The 14348-nt window shown below is 46.8% G+C and overlaps 1 protein-coding gene across 2 annotated transcripts in view; it reads right to left on the bottom strand.

The window, feature by feature from the left end:
* Nucleotides 1-14348, bottom strand: part of Tecta (tectorin alpha) — a 71310-nt gene that overhangs the window by 39717 nt on the left and 17245 nt on the right. For both annotated transcript variants that reach the window (XM_021206961.1, XM_021206960.1), the window contains exons 8-10: nucleotides 8788-9358; nucleotides 6308-6900; nucleotides 4351-4924 (exon numbers count right to left, since the gene is read on the bottom strand). In XM_021206961.1, coding sequence (XP_021062620.1) covers nucleotides 4351-4924; nucleotides 6308-6900; nucleotides 8788-9358 — 1738 coding nt within the window. The remainder of the gene's footprint in view (nucleotides 1-4350; nucleotides 4925-6307; nucleotides 6901-8787; nucleotides 9359-14348) is intronic.

Consider the following 14348-nt stretch of genomic DNA (forward strand, 5'->3'; position numbering starts at 1 on the left):
ACAAGCCTTTGGGTTCTAAAGATCCACAAAGGTCCCCGCCACTCTAGAAAAACAAGAGCTTCCTCATAGAACTTTCTTTGGCTCCCAGACATACCATCCTTCCTTGGCAATGTCTTACAATCCAAGGACATGAAGGACACTACAGAGAAATAAATTGCATGGATATAATAGCTCTACCCACGAAGACTGACTCGATCGTTCTGCGCTGAGGACTGAAAGCCAATCCTTTTTTTTTTCCTCTAAGCTAAAAGACTCTCTCCATTTCTGTTGACTACAATACCATACAGCTTTGGAGTTGAAGGCTAGTTCAGCACTGATTATATATGTCTGGATAGAGGGATTTTCACACTTGTCTCTAAATTATGAATGCCACAGCACTGACTGCAGGTTTATGGGGAAAGCAAATAACATGACTTATTTAAATGGCTGTTGCTTATGACTTACTGTGTTGTCTGGATTTGTCTGAGAGTCTGGAACATAAAGACGTGGAGTCATAAAACTTTCCCCTGCCCCCAAAATCACTCTGGGAAATTACTTAATTGGGGAGCTGGCTCTGCCAACAAGAGGGCTGGCTAAAAATGTCCAAACACAGGGAGCATGGCTGTCTGTTTCCAAGTTCAAAGAAGATGCTGTTCCTTGTTTGTAGCTGTCACTTAATCTATTTGTTAGGAACCAGTCATAATATACCCTCGATACTCAGACAGCTGGCTGATCAAGTGTGCACACTTTGGTCATTCTCAACAGAGCTAAAAGAACCAACCTAGGAGGTAGGCCAGGTGACATCCTGTCTTCTTCAAAATGAAACCATGCTTCATTTGACCAAACTTTCCTTTAAAGGATACTTGCATGAGCTGCCTGGCCTGAATGGGGCATGGTGACATGCTTTTCTTAGGAAGAGGTGGAGTCATTACCATAATGCCAGGACTGGCTAAACTGAGTGCCACCAATATGTGCTCTGCACAATACAAAACAACCTGAAAGCATTCCCTGCTGGGCAGGAGCTCATTCATTGTTTAAAAGGATGACCCAGCAGTAGCATCGATCTGGGACAGGGAATTTGGCAATACCAGACCACGTGTGAAATCCAGCCAGAAAGCTGTGTCAGAAGCCATAGTAAGGCTGGAGAAAGGCGGTGTGGGTGAGCAGAGCACAGAGGAGGATTTGGGGGAGTCTTTCAAGACCCCTACTATTAGGGCAGTCAATAGGAACCCAGTAGCTCTCCTGCTGAAGGTGACTTTGTAAAGAGTCCAGCCTCAGGACTCATGGCATCTGCTGCCAGTCCTTTCCAAAGGAGGCTGAGGCTCATCAGGAACAAAACTACCCTCTCCCAAGTTGACAGCCACCAGGCCTGCCACATTCTCTTTGGATTTCCGAAGCTCATAAATCAGAGGTTTAAAGGGGTGTGTGTGCATGTGTGTATGTGTGTTTGTGAGTGTGTATATATGTGTATGTGCATGTTTGTGTGTGTTTGTGAGTGTGTATGTGTGTATGCACATGTGTATGTGTGTTTATTTGGGTGTATGCATGTGTGTATTGTGTATGTGTGTTTATGTAGGTGTATGTATGTGTGTATGTGTGTGAGAGTGTGTATATATGTGTATGTGTGTGGTTGTTTGTATATGTATGTGAGTGTGTGTATGTGTGTATACATGTGTGTATGTGTGAGGGTGTGTGAGGGTGTGTGTGTGTGTTTAACTCTGTTGAAAGAGCCTATAGCAAAACAATGATACCCCCAAGAGCACTAGGTAACTGGCGCCTAGATGTTGACCCCCACAAAATCCCTCACCAAAAGGAAGTAGGGCCCCTTACTGTAAAGGTTGACCACTGCCTAGGGCGGAGAAAACTCAGAGAGAAATGTGACCCTCTTGTCTGATCAAAAAGTAAGAAAGTGCTGAAAAGCAAAAAGAAGCCATGGCAAAGGATGGGTGAGTTTGGAGGTCCCCACAGGCTAAACACGGAACAAGCTTCACACCAAAAATACTCTTTTTCGATGACATGTGCAATATTGGACCTTAAAAAATTAGAATCCATGTCCATATTGATGAGATGCAGTGAGACAGACAGGAGGTATGAGCAGATGAGTGACTCCGCTGAGAGACAGGTGGGGGAGACTGGGGGAGGGGCTCTTGCCTGTGGCGGGATGGCAATCCCTGACTGGTAGAGCAGGCAGGACAGCACTGGACCCGAGCCCTGTGAGTTGGTAACCACAGGGCATAAGATTTAACACAAACCAAAACTGACAGTAGGTGATGAACCAGGCAGAGACTTCGATAGACAGAAGCAGAGGTGCATACCAAAAACCTCCCCACACTTTGCTTTTCGGTTGTAAGAGGAAAACACACAGGAAATTTACAGACGAGACATTCCATCCATGCCTTGGCCTAGGCATAAGCATGCACCTCACCCACAAGGGGGCAGGCTGGATATAGCCTTGGTCTGCATGGGGATCCTGTGCAGGAAGCTGAACAGGGTGCACAGCTGAGGTCCCGAGTGAGTGACACCAAGTCTAAATAGAAAGCCATTCTATCTTAAAGCGTAAAGAACGCTAGGGGATTGTTCCAGGCTACATACAGATCACAGGGCACAAAAGAAACCCACATTGACATGTGACCCTAGACTAGATATGTGCAGAAGGAAAAAGACATCAAAGGTACTACCGAGTCAGATGACAAAATTAGATTGAGGAGGTTCAATTGTTCTCTCTACATGGAATTTCCTAAAGTATATAACTGCACTGCATTGTGTAACAAATGTCCCTAGTCTCAGGGAATATGAACTGAAGAACTAGTGGGGAGGAGTGATTGATGGGGATCTCAAATGTTCCCCCAAATGTTCAAGGTTTGGTCTTCAGCACAGGTCTTCGCGAACTTACGGATGCTCCCTGAAATGAATGGGAACCTAGTCTTTCCTCCCTTGCTTATTCATACAATGAACAGGTTGGCTTGCTCATGTGAACCTCGCCATGCTGTATGCTCACCCACAGGCCCAGAAGCCATAGGGCTAACCAACCCTTGAGCTGAAACCCTGCACCAAAAATAATGCTTCTCTCTTTGTCACTTGGTTACCTTTATGGAACTGGTCACGGTATCAGTGGTTGATGACAGGGCCATGCTCTATGCAAATGACTGTTAAACTTTTGTGTGCAACAGATTTAATCTAGGTAATGACTACATAGGAAGGCTCAGAATTTTTGTGTAACTTTGTAACTTTAAAAAACATTTTTTTTTAAATGATGAAACTTAGGGTGGGTTACGGGAGAGAGATACACAGACTCGGAACGCGGTGTCTTCATGGTTTAGGGCAAGGGTTTTCATGAGATAAAGTGAGGTAGTTGAGCCGTTCTTACTCCGCGGCACGGTTCCACACTCTCAGCCTCTCCTTTCCCCCTCTGCTGCTTCTGATAAGCATGGTGTTGGGTATCTTGTCTGCTCCGAAGTTATTCTAATGACTACTCACATCACCACTGCCCTGCCGAGAGGGATCACAGACTCTGGGGACACAATGAAGAGCCAAGTACACGGGACTGTCTTAATAGCCATTGTCGGGCTTGCCCCAGGGAGAAATGCTAATCTCCAACACCCTGAAAAGTTCCCCAGCTGACTGTGCCCTACCAAAATGAATGGGGTTCTTTGCCCAAGGGGAAGGTACTCATGAGGTCACCACAAAGGTTTCTGCTCCTTTGACCTGGTGTTTGTGCTTTCTGGAGATAAAGCCACCAGTCAATGGGGTGGCTAACTGCTCTGCAATGAAAAGATACTGTGCGTTTAGTAATGAAAAGAAGGGACTTGGGAGGTGGCTCAGTTGATGAAGTACCTGCCACGCAAACCTTAAGGCGTCAATTCAGATCCCCAGAATACGGACAAAAAAGCCTGAGTTTCTATAACCCCAGCGCTGAGGGACAGGTGGACCCCTAGAGTTCTTTGATCAGTGAGTCTAGCCAGTCAGTGAGTGTTAGATTAAGTAGGAGACACTATCTCAAAAGATAAGGTTGGAGGGGAAGGATAGATGGCTCACCAATTAAGAGCATGCACTGCTCTTGTGGAGGACCTGTGTTTGGTCCCATATTCCCATATTGGGAAGCTCACAATGGCCTGTAACACTAACCTAAGGCATTGGCGGTCCTCTGTCTTCCAATGACACACACACACACACACACACACACACACACACACACACACTGAAATGAAAGTTGAGGTAAGACACAGCCTAGTTTGGGGTAATAAGAGCAAAGTCAAGCCATCAGACTCCCTGTTGGGCTTAGTCCCACTAAGAAGAAAAGTCCTGACTAGGAAATCATGGTAGAATATGCTTCCCCAGCCCTAGCTGCCCCTTGATGCAGCCCTAACTTACGGCAGAAGTCATAGGTCCTCCAGGGGCCCACCTCCACATCTGCATTCTTGCAAGCACTGGCATAGCGGGCCACAGAATCACACAGCTCTGACTCATTGCCTCCGCTCTGGCACAGGCGAAACAGGCAGGTGCGGTAGTAGGCGGTGACATTGACCACCCCGTGGCACTCCAGGAAGGAGCTATTGGAGGGGTCGTTGATGATACCACACCGGGAGCGGCTCCGGTAGAACTTGAGCAGCTCGGAGTCATTGTTGCAGGCCTTCAGCAGGTCCCCACACTCGCCATTGCAGATTTCCTCAAATGTCGTCCAACTCTCCAAGAACACCGCCAGGTTGTCCGTGCATTTGCCATTAGGAAGGCAGAACTCATCACTGGCGTTGGCGTTGAAGAAGCCACACAGGCCCCCAGTACAGTTGAAGTACATGGTGGACAGCCGGATGTACAGTAGTCCCACATCGGAGTACTGGACGGATACCACGCCCTTGGATTCCACAGTTGTGCTGTTTCTGTTTCTATGAATCTCCAACCTCCCCGAAGGATGGAAAAAGGGTAATTCCACGTCTTGACCATTGAGCTGAAAAATCAAAAGCACCACTGTCAGGGGCAGAGACCCATAGAGCATCCAGTGGTTCCAAGGCTGGCTAGGGCCGGCTTGGTGCCAGGGCCGGCTCCTTAAAAACACCCAGCTATATGTAACTGATGGCATATGTAAACTGCACACAAACACCAATGGTTTATTCAAAAGCTTGTTTCTCTCTTTTGAGGTGCCCATTTTCTCATTATTTTAGTGCATCCCAGACCTTAAGCTTGTCCCACACAAACACCCTGAGTGACCTCTCCCGAGGGGCAGAATTTCCCCTGCTGCCAATCTCCCTTCAGGAACCATTTCCCAGACAGCACCCTTCCTCCATGCCTTTCTGGCTCCTTCTTTTGCCATCAATTTTTAATTTTCCTGTGCCCTAGACCTTTGGGGTGCATTGAGGAGAGCTAATGTCTAGATGTCTATCCACCTCTTTATCTCTGCTATTTCTTTACTAGATTAGTCTTTGTCAATTTACTAATGGGGCTGAGAACACAGCCTTTCCCTTCTGTGGACATGCTTCTTGTAATCTCCTTGAGATGGCTTTTGTTTTCCAAATGCCTCTCAATTCACCTTCGACTGAGAGAAAAGAAAGTCCTTTCCTGGCACCACCTCACCTCTGCCAAATCAGCAGAAGGATGCTCACCCAGCCCCTTGGACGGATGCTCACCCAGCCCCTTGGAGGAATGCTCACCCAGCCCCTTGGACGGATGATCACCCAGTGCCTTGGACGGATGCTCACCCAGCCCCTTGGAGGGATGCTCACCCAGCCCCTTGGCACTGTCTAAGGAGTCAAACATTGCTCTAGGTGACTCCCAAGATTACTTCCAGAATAAATGAGCCTGGACAATTGATTGTGGGTATATTAGCCCTTGTCGGAGGCATAGGAGGCAGCACAGCATGCACCCTGCAATGTGCCAATGAACTTCCTTCTGGCAGCAGAAGGAATCTTACAGCATGAAGAGCATAAATGACAGTCACCAGCCTACTCGCATTTAAATCCCACTTCGAAGCTGTGTGTCCCCAGAGGAAGTTTCTTAACACTTCTGTGCCTTGGTTTCCATAGCTCTGTGACAGAGGCGATGCTACAACTTATTTCAGGAGAAAGGCTTAGCTTGGCACATAGCATTTTGCGATGATTTGTTCTTATGGACAGCGAGTTTCATGCTGTCTAAGTCAGAGAATTCCAACCTGGTTCCATTTCTCCACCTGCTAGAATCTCATTTTGGGTCAATCTTTATTTATTTATTTTTTTTTAATGCCACCATATGGGATCCATGTCCTCTTTAAGAATCAATTCCCAGTCAGAGGAAGAATGTCAAGTCAGATGAAAAGGGCACGTTCTGTCACTCCATCGAAGGAAGCAAGGAACCTTACCTTGACTTCCAAAGCCCCGACACCTCCTATCTTGACCTCTTGGTCAGCCACGAGGATCCGAACACCCCGGAGCCAAGCTGGCCCTGCGTCAGGCTTCTTCTTGTTGATGTCAATTTCCAAGTACTCGGGACGCTCAGGGCAGGTCTTGAGTAGGGTGTATGATAACTCGGATGGGAATGCGTAGGCAGCGCCATCAAATGTGTGTAGCACCTGGTTCTGGCTGAGCAGGCACACCGTCTCCCGCTTGGGGAAGCAGCCCTGGTAACCGTCCTCCACGGCACACACCTCCCCGCTCCGGCAGGTCTTGTTAAAGCAGTAGACATCCCCTCCCTCTTCGCATAAGCACTGCACTGTACAATTGGCCGTGGCCCAGAAGAACTCGCCCATGGTATAGTAGTGGCCGTCGAAGTCACAGCCGCACTTGTGCAAGGGGACACACTGGCTGGTGCTGAGGACAAAGCCCTCGTTGCACTCGCAACCTTCCGTGCATGGCGTGGCACAGTTCTGAGAGGCCGTCAGATCCGAGCAGGTGTCTGGACAGCTACTGGTACATACAGAGTAATGGCTGAAGCTTGGGCACCGCACGGTAGACACTGGTGCAGAGAAAGGAAGACAGCTCAGTCATGGGTGAGTAGATCGGAATCCAACCAGCACAGCAGCTGGGAGAAAATAAAAAATTGCTCCTCCCATATCATTCAGGCCCCAGAGTGAAGCTCGGGTGGCCACTTACTGGGGAAGAGAACAGAAGGGACACTGTAAGTATCGACAGTGTTCCTTTCTCTGTATGCTGGGCCAGTGAGAGCTTACCTAAGCTTGAACTCACTGAGATTCACCTCAAGACTGTCTGTCTTTGCTACAATAGCCCTATCCCTCAATAGTTGGTACTTAGTGCTCCACAGTCAGAGAGATGTTTTCAAATCCTCCACCAAGGACAGAGGAGATGCCTAGAGTTTTAAATAGGATCGCCCATTCTTCGAAGGAAATAAAAACTTTCAAGAGAAATGAAAATCATACCCGTTAGAGGAGCAATTTGAAGACATGAAATTTCAAACAAGAAGGCACTTAAAATATCTGAGTGTGACGGAGGCAGGCTGTGGAAATGAATTCCTGGGACATTAAAGATGTGAAGGAAGCCGAGCGATCTGCAGAGACTGTGTGCCTGCTCCTCTGGGAGACTGTCTAGGAGCAGTCTGCCTTCCGAAGGCCTTCCGTGCCTTAGAAGCTGGCTTCTCTTATTTAAGACTGCTCAAGCCTACATAAATGTTTGAGTCTAGTTGAATCCAGCAGGCATAAGCCTAGTAAACCAGCTGTGAATTAAATATAATTCATGCCAGGAAGAGAGAGAGGGAGGGAGAGGACTGGGAGAGGTAACAAGATGAGAACCTGGGAAAAATCACACAACCATTATTCATAAAAATTTACTTGGGCAATTTCGATGCTCTTAGATTGTATAAGGCTCAAAGTGAAGCCATATTCAACTTGAATGTGAATTGGGAGATGGCCGCCCTGGGTATAATAGAGACGGGTCAGTCAGCCGAACCGCAAGGAAGATACACCGTCTCTTGGTTCCTGTGACCAAAATGCTGAGATTTGAATCTGACGCATGGTGATTTATGTGAATCCAACCCACTCTTGCGGAGGGATGCTCCCTCTGGCCTTGGAATTCAGAGAAACTTTTAAATCTCACCTCCGCAGCCTCGCAAAGGCATGGGCAGCAACTGTCTATTTACTCACGGGAAGGGAAGATGGACCCCCGCTGTCTATAATCTCACTCATGGGAAGGGAACCAAGGACCAGGAAAGAGACAAGTTATTACTGTGCTTCTATATAAGTAGGAAAGGGGAGACTTAAATAGGATGGTGGGGTGAAAGAAACAAGCAACTAAACACTGTGGAAAAGCTTTGTCCAAACCCCAGCTGTAAAAGAACCTGGGTACCCCCACAAATGAAAATCAGGTGTCTCCTAACCACTCCTGGCTACATAAGAAAAGGGCTCCCTCATTGACAGTCTACACTCCCTGTCCACAGTCCTTTCTCTCATCAGATTAGATGAGATGCTGCAGAACAAATGGCACAAAAGCGAAGGAACTAAGAGCCATGACAGAAGTCTCTGCCTGGGAGGAAAGCCATATCTGGAGGATATGTCCCCTAGCTATCTTCATCGGCCACTCCAGTGGTGGCGGCAACTCTCTGTGGCTCAGGTCTGGGCTGCTATCCCCCAAATGGAGTTCCCTCTAGTCACGCCTTTCCTGTATCTAGATGTGTTAAGTTCATCGATGGCATAGCGTTTCCTGGTTACAACTTTGGGTGGGGTCAAGGAAAGTTCTCTTCACAGTTCATTCTATATAATTTGGGACATTGCGCCACCACCCTTACTCTTGGACCTTGATTCTTATCAGGCTCTGGAGGAGGAGTCCTGAAATCCTATCCCTGACCCCCCCGCATGGGAGACATCATTCATAGGATGGCAGGCCAGCTTACCACACCCAGTTTGGATTCTCCAGTCTCCAATTGGGATGCCAAGGGCTTGGCACACCAAGGCGTAGGCCTGAATGGCTTGGCAGAGGAGCGTGCCGTTGTCCCTCACACTGCACAGGTCGTACACACAGCTGTGCACAAAAGCCGTGGCATCCACGACAGTGCCGCACTCCCACAGGGGGCCGTCCGTCTTGTTGAGGAAGCCACAGTAGTCGGAACCAAAGTAGAGGGCCTCGGTGGCTGCGTCACACTGAGTACAATTGTCTACGCAGCCAGAGCCACACTTCCAGTCAGCATGGTAGACACGCCAGCTCTCTCCTAGGTCTAGCACCGACATGGCGGGCCTGCCATCGGGGCGGAGGAAGTCATCCAGTGGATTTTTGTTGTAGTTCCCACATAGGCCACAGGTGGAGTTTATGTAAGAGCCTGGGATGGAAATGGAGGCGTAGTGCTGGCCGTCAAACGTCACTAAGAGCCCAAAATCTGTTTCCACGGCAGTAGACATGCCACTCTGGTAGATTTTCACTGCCCCCAACTCTAAGGTGACGGGCAAAGACGTCACTAGGTCATTAACCTGCCAACAGTAACAGTAAAAGGCAGGTGAGCAGGTGCCTATGCATGTGCCCAAGCACATGTTGGCAAGGGTTGGCAGAGCAACGATTTAGGAGAGAGTGGTCACCCCAAGTTTTCAGACTTCCACGGCTTTACCTCTTATTGTGGCTAATGACTGGGGGAAATACTTAAGTAATGGCGGGCTGTGGGCCAGAGGGAATTGGGCATTTGAGCCCAAAAATCTCTGACAGTTCTAGTGCATGCCTCTGGGGACTGGCTGGCCCTCTTCTTGCCTGGCTCTAGGCTGACTTCAAGCTTTTGACTGAGAAGTGGATCACCTTGATTCCCCTTTTGATTTCTCTGATGATCCATTGACACTAGGGTACCATGTGTGTTCTCCATGATCCTCTCTCTGCCCTTTGCAGCCACCGAAACTCCTACGAGATGAAACACCTAACTTTAGTATGCTCCAAGTTGATCTTCCTTAGGCTTCCTTACTCTAAGTACGTTGTACTGTGACTACCTTCATTCAATCGTTTAACACCAATAAATCTGAATACTTGATAAGTACCGAGCACCATGTCAGGACCCTAGAAGTGTAGGGTTAAAGAAATAATATTCACCCTGTTCCTCAAGGAGTGCTTAGTCTACTGAAGAAGAGGAACACAAACAGATATTTATAGTCGTCAGCTTTAAATATGAATCAATGGGTGCAATGGGAGAATGGAGTGAACACTTAACCCAGCCTCGGGGACTCATACAAAGTTTTTAGAGGAAGTTAAGTCTGACTTGAGTCTTCAAAGATAAACTCAAGTTGCCAGAGAAAGGCCCCGGGGTGGGTGTTGAACAGGGAATTCCAGGACAGAAGAATAAAGGCAGAGGATTAGAGGTAACTGTGTGGAATGGGGGAAGTCATGGGATATTCAGGGCTTCGAGGGAACCAGTAGCCAGAGATGAAGCTGAAGATACAAGCCAAGTCCTGGGGCTTCTCTGGTGTCAAGCAATGCTCTAAGAGTTGAGGGTTACTGACAAGTGAATTGGTCAAAATCCCTTGCCTTATGAAACTTAGAGTTTACCTAGAGACTAACCACTGGTGAAGCAAAAGGCGTCTAATATCTAATGATGCATGAAGATCCCAGTGTCCAGTAAGAAAGTTTATGGCTATAAGTGAATGGTCAGGGCACTAATTCGTGGGAAGGTAACATTTGAGAGAGGAAGAAGCCATGGGCTGAGGGATTCCAGGGAGGGATCTGGGTGCTATAGACATCAGGGTCTCCATGTGACTGAGCTGAGCAAACAAAAGCTGGCCTTAGGCAGGGTAGCAGTCACAAGAAGATAGGACGCTGGCTTTAGCTCTGAGCAAAATATTGATCCAAGAGGGTATTTAAAGCAAAGGATCCACAGGCTCTGACTTCCACTTTGAAAGAACCACTCTGGCTCCCAGTTGGAGAACAGACCTTGAAGGGCCTTTAAGCTATGTTAAAAACAAGACAACACAAGAAGAACTGAATTTCTTCTCTAGGGAGGGAGCCCCTGAAGGGTTGTAAGCAAAAAAAAAAAAAAAAAAAAAAAAAAACACAAAAAAAAAAAAAAAAAAAAAAAAAAACACAGGGGCAGGTTTGCATATCAGGAGGCTTATCCTGGCTGGAAGGAAGTACTTGCTAAACTAAGTCAAGATGAGAAGCAAAGGGGCCCAGACAGGCAGCTGCTGCCAGGGCCCCAGGGGAGCTAGTGATAAAACCTAAAACCAGACTGTAAGTGGGAGGGACAAGAGCAGCTGGCTTGCTCAATTGTCTCTTGCAGCACAGACTCTCCTGTGGTTGAATAAGAGCTGGGGGGGGGGGGGGGAGTCAAGAGTGCATCCCAGCTATCTAGAGAACATGAACAGGTGGTTTGGAATGCTACTAACAGAGAATCAAGTTTTATCTTCACACTTAAGGTGCTTAGCTTCTGAAGATTCACATGTTCGAGAGCTGAGGTAGAATGGTTGGTACTGTAAGAATCCTCAGGTGGGCTTGACTTTAAATGCATATCAACTTTCCAGGCTGACCTGGACTCATACTGGTTTTGGGCATATGGAAGGGCAGGAATCTTACCTTCTATATGGTCATTACATTCTGAATTGGAAATGATACTGATCTCAAGGTTTACTGAAGTAAATGCCACACATACTCTCAACAGGATTACCCTTAATGGTCTACTCACAGTGATGTGGCTTTGACTAGTCTGTACCTCAGAACTCTTGACACCTTCTGCTCATTACCTAGTTTCAAAGCCACTACTATAATTTTTTTTTTTTTTTTTTTTTTTTAGGTATTTATCATAGCATCACCCCACTCCTGGTGTTCTGTCTTAGCTTAAGTTGAGTTGCAATAAAATATTTATAAACCACAGAATATTCAAGAAGCTGAGAAATCCAAGTTAGGAATGCCAACTGATTAGTGTTTGTAAATGCCAGCTTTCTGGTTGGTAGATGTGCATTCATGTGATAGAAAGGGCAAAAAGCTTTCTATGGCCTTCTGTAGGGCAGTAGTCATATTCATGAGGGTTCTTCCCTCATCACCTAGTCAGTTCCCCCTCATTCCATCTTCTGATAACAACCCCAAGAGAATTTACTAATAGAACATCAATGAATGAATGGTTAGGGCATAAACCTTCAGACTGTAGCAGTAGTGAAAAGGCTTGAACAACCCTGAGAAAGAAACTGCCCTACAGTTAGAAATGGAAAAACCAAGATGTTGGGTCATTTGCCTCTATCGCATAGGTAGAGTTAAGCCAACAGGGTTGCAGAAAGCTATTCTGTGAGGAAGGTCAACCTGCCAGAGTACAGAACAATTAGCTCTTGTCCATGTTGAGGTGTGGAAAAGCTAATCTTCAAAATGGGTATAATTTCAGATTCTAAGCACATCAATTGCTGGATGCTTCCTTCCTTCTTCCCTAAGTTCCTGCTCCTAGCAAGGATGAAAAGTCACCAAGAAAAACCACCAGCCTCTGGATTTTTCTGCAGTCCCTATACCCCCAAACCCCACAGGGTCTCCTGTCTCTGTTCTCATTGCATTCTGGCTGACACCATTATAGTTGCCCATACGTTACAGTTGGAGAACTTTTCTTCTGACAGAAGAGTGCATGGCACTTTCCTTACTCTTGCCACAGTTAGTCACCATGCTTATGTTCCTCTAAGGCTCAAGGCAGGACCTCCTAGAGAAAAATACCCTGACCCATGATTTACTGGTTCAGTCCTACATTTCATTCCCTAACAACAGACAGACCTCTTTGATTTTCCTTCCCTTGTATTCTAGGCATTTTCCTTGTCAACAGCTCTCTCCCAGGATGTGTGCAGGGACAAGGTAAAGGGAGAAAAGACGAATCACAAAGTGTGAGTCTTGGAAATGGCAGTGCAGAACCAGAATGTGCCGAATGCCTACTGTGTGACAGGCTCTGTGCTGGGTGAGACACATCTGTTTCTTTAATATTTATTAAAACTTAGGTTCTTATCATGGTCCCCTTACTTTAATTTCTGATGGAGCTGGTGACTGAAGCCTGCTGAGGTCCAAATCCATCTTTTGCCACTGATTCTAGCTGCCTGTATCAGCTGTGAGGGTAGGCAACCAAGTCTAGGCTGTAGTCTAGGGGTCCAATCTAGGGGGCACAACTTCTCCCACTTGACAGACAAGGAAAACGAAGCTAGAGTCCATCCTGACAGCACTGATGGCAGGTCCCACTCCAGAGTCAAAAATCTCCATTTTCTGTGGGCTAGACATACCCTGACCCATTCTAGTTCATGTAGGGGAGGAATATGAAAACCTACAGTCACTGGCAACATTTGCTGGTTATGGATGCTTAGTTAAGCTGGCTTTCTTTGAGCTTCACTAGCATATGTAACCAGACTTGTTTATTTCATCATTTGAGAATGGATTCGACAGAGAGAACCCTCCTTGAAAGAATGTTGCTGCTAACCCAGCAACTGGAGACAGGGTTGGAGAAAGGGGGCCTGTGACTTGCACGGGCACAGCTTGGGCCATTCCAGGCTTGGAACAATATGGCTGGGAAGTCAGCTGCTTCCCCGGAGTCTTGGACTCCTTCCTGTTTCCTGGGCTTCTCCCTGGCTGTCCCCACATCACCCTGGGTCAGGGCTCTGCCTTCATCTAGCCACCCTTGCCTAGCATAGCAGGTGTATTCAGAGGCACTGGAAACCATTTGGCAAAGGGAAAAGGACGCCGTTGTTAGCTTGCAGTTGGAGTCACATAACCTTTTCTCTCTGAAGCATTTATATTCACATCCACATCTCCCTGTCGCTACAGAAAATTGAGGAATCCATGCCCTATGCCTGGACGGTGGAACAGAGCCATGCAAAATTAGCAGAGCTGCTGGGGCTGAAAGAGACGACACTGTCCTTTCTTTCATTAAAAACGGAAAAAAAAAAAAAAAAAAAAAAAGAAGAAGGAAAAAGTCTGAGCCTGAGCAAGAAAGAATTTTAATCAAAATGGAAAACAGGGACGAAGCATGACGCTTTCTTCTCAGCCACTGGGATCAGGCACACCTTTTTTGTTCTTTTACAATGCAAGCAAGTTGGGAAAGCTGGTGAAAATATATTTAGCAGGGAATGTGTCTATGCACCAGTATAAAGACGATGGTTGGTAGCGCTATATAAATGTACAGTGGAAAATCTCCAAACTTCTGTACTAGAATCCTTCCCTGATATATGAACCTGTCCCTAGAGAGAGTGACCAAATAACGAGCACATTGGCACTTCATCCATGGTCATAGCTCACTTTGCTAATTATCAAAGCTGATGAACCACACAGACTTGGGAATGGAAGAGCCAAAAAAAAAAAAAGTAGAATTACTTCCCTGGTTTTGCCTTTTGTTGGACATGCTTCGGCAATTAAAACTACAACACAGATTTTATTAGTTCTGGTTGATACTCTATTTAATGACCATGCACCAGTATTAAGGATTACATGGAGTACCACAATCACCCCTTATGGTCTCCAAGTTATGATTGCCTGAAT

The sequence above is a fragment of the Mus pahari genome, chromosome 10 (assembly GCF_900095145.1).
Source record: "Mus pahari chromosome 10, PAHARI_EIJ_v1.1, whole genome shotgun sequence".
In the NCBI taxonomy this organism is placed as follows: Eukaryota; Metazoa; Chordata; class Mammalia; order Rodentia; family Muridae; genus Mus; species Mus pahari.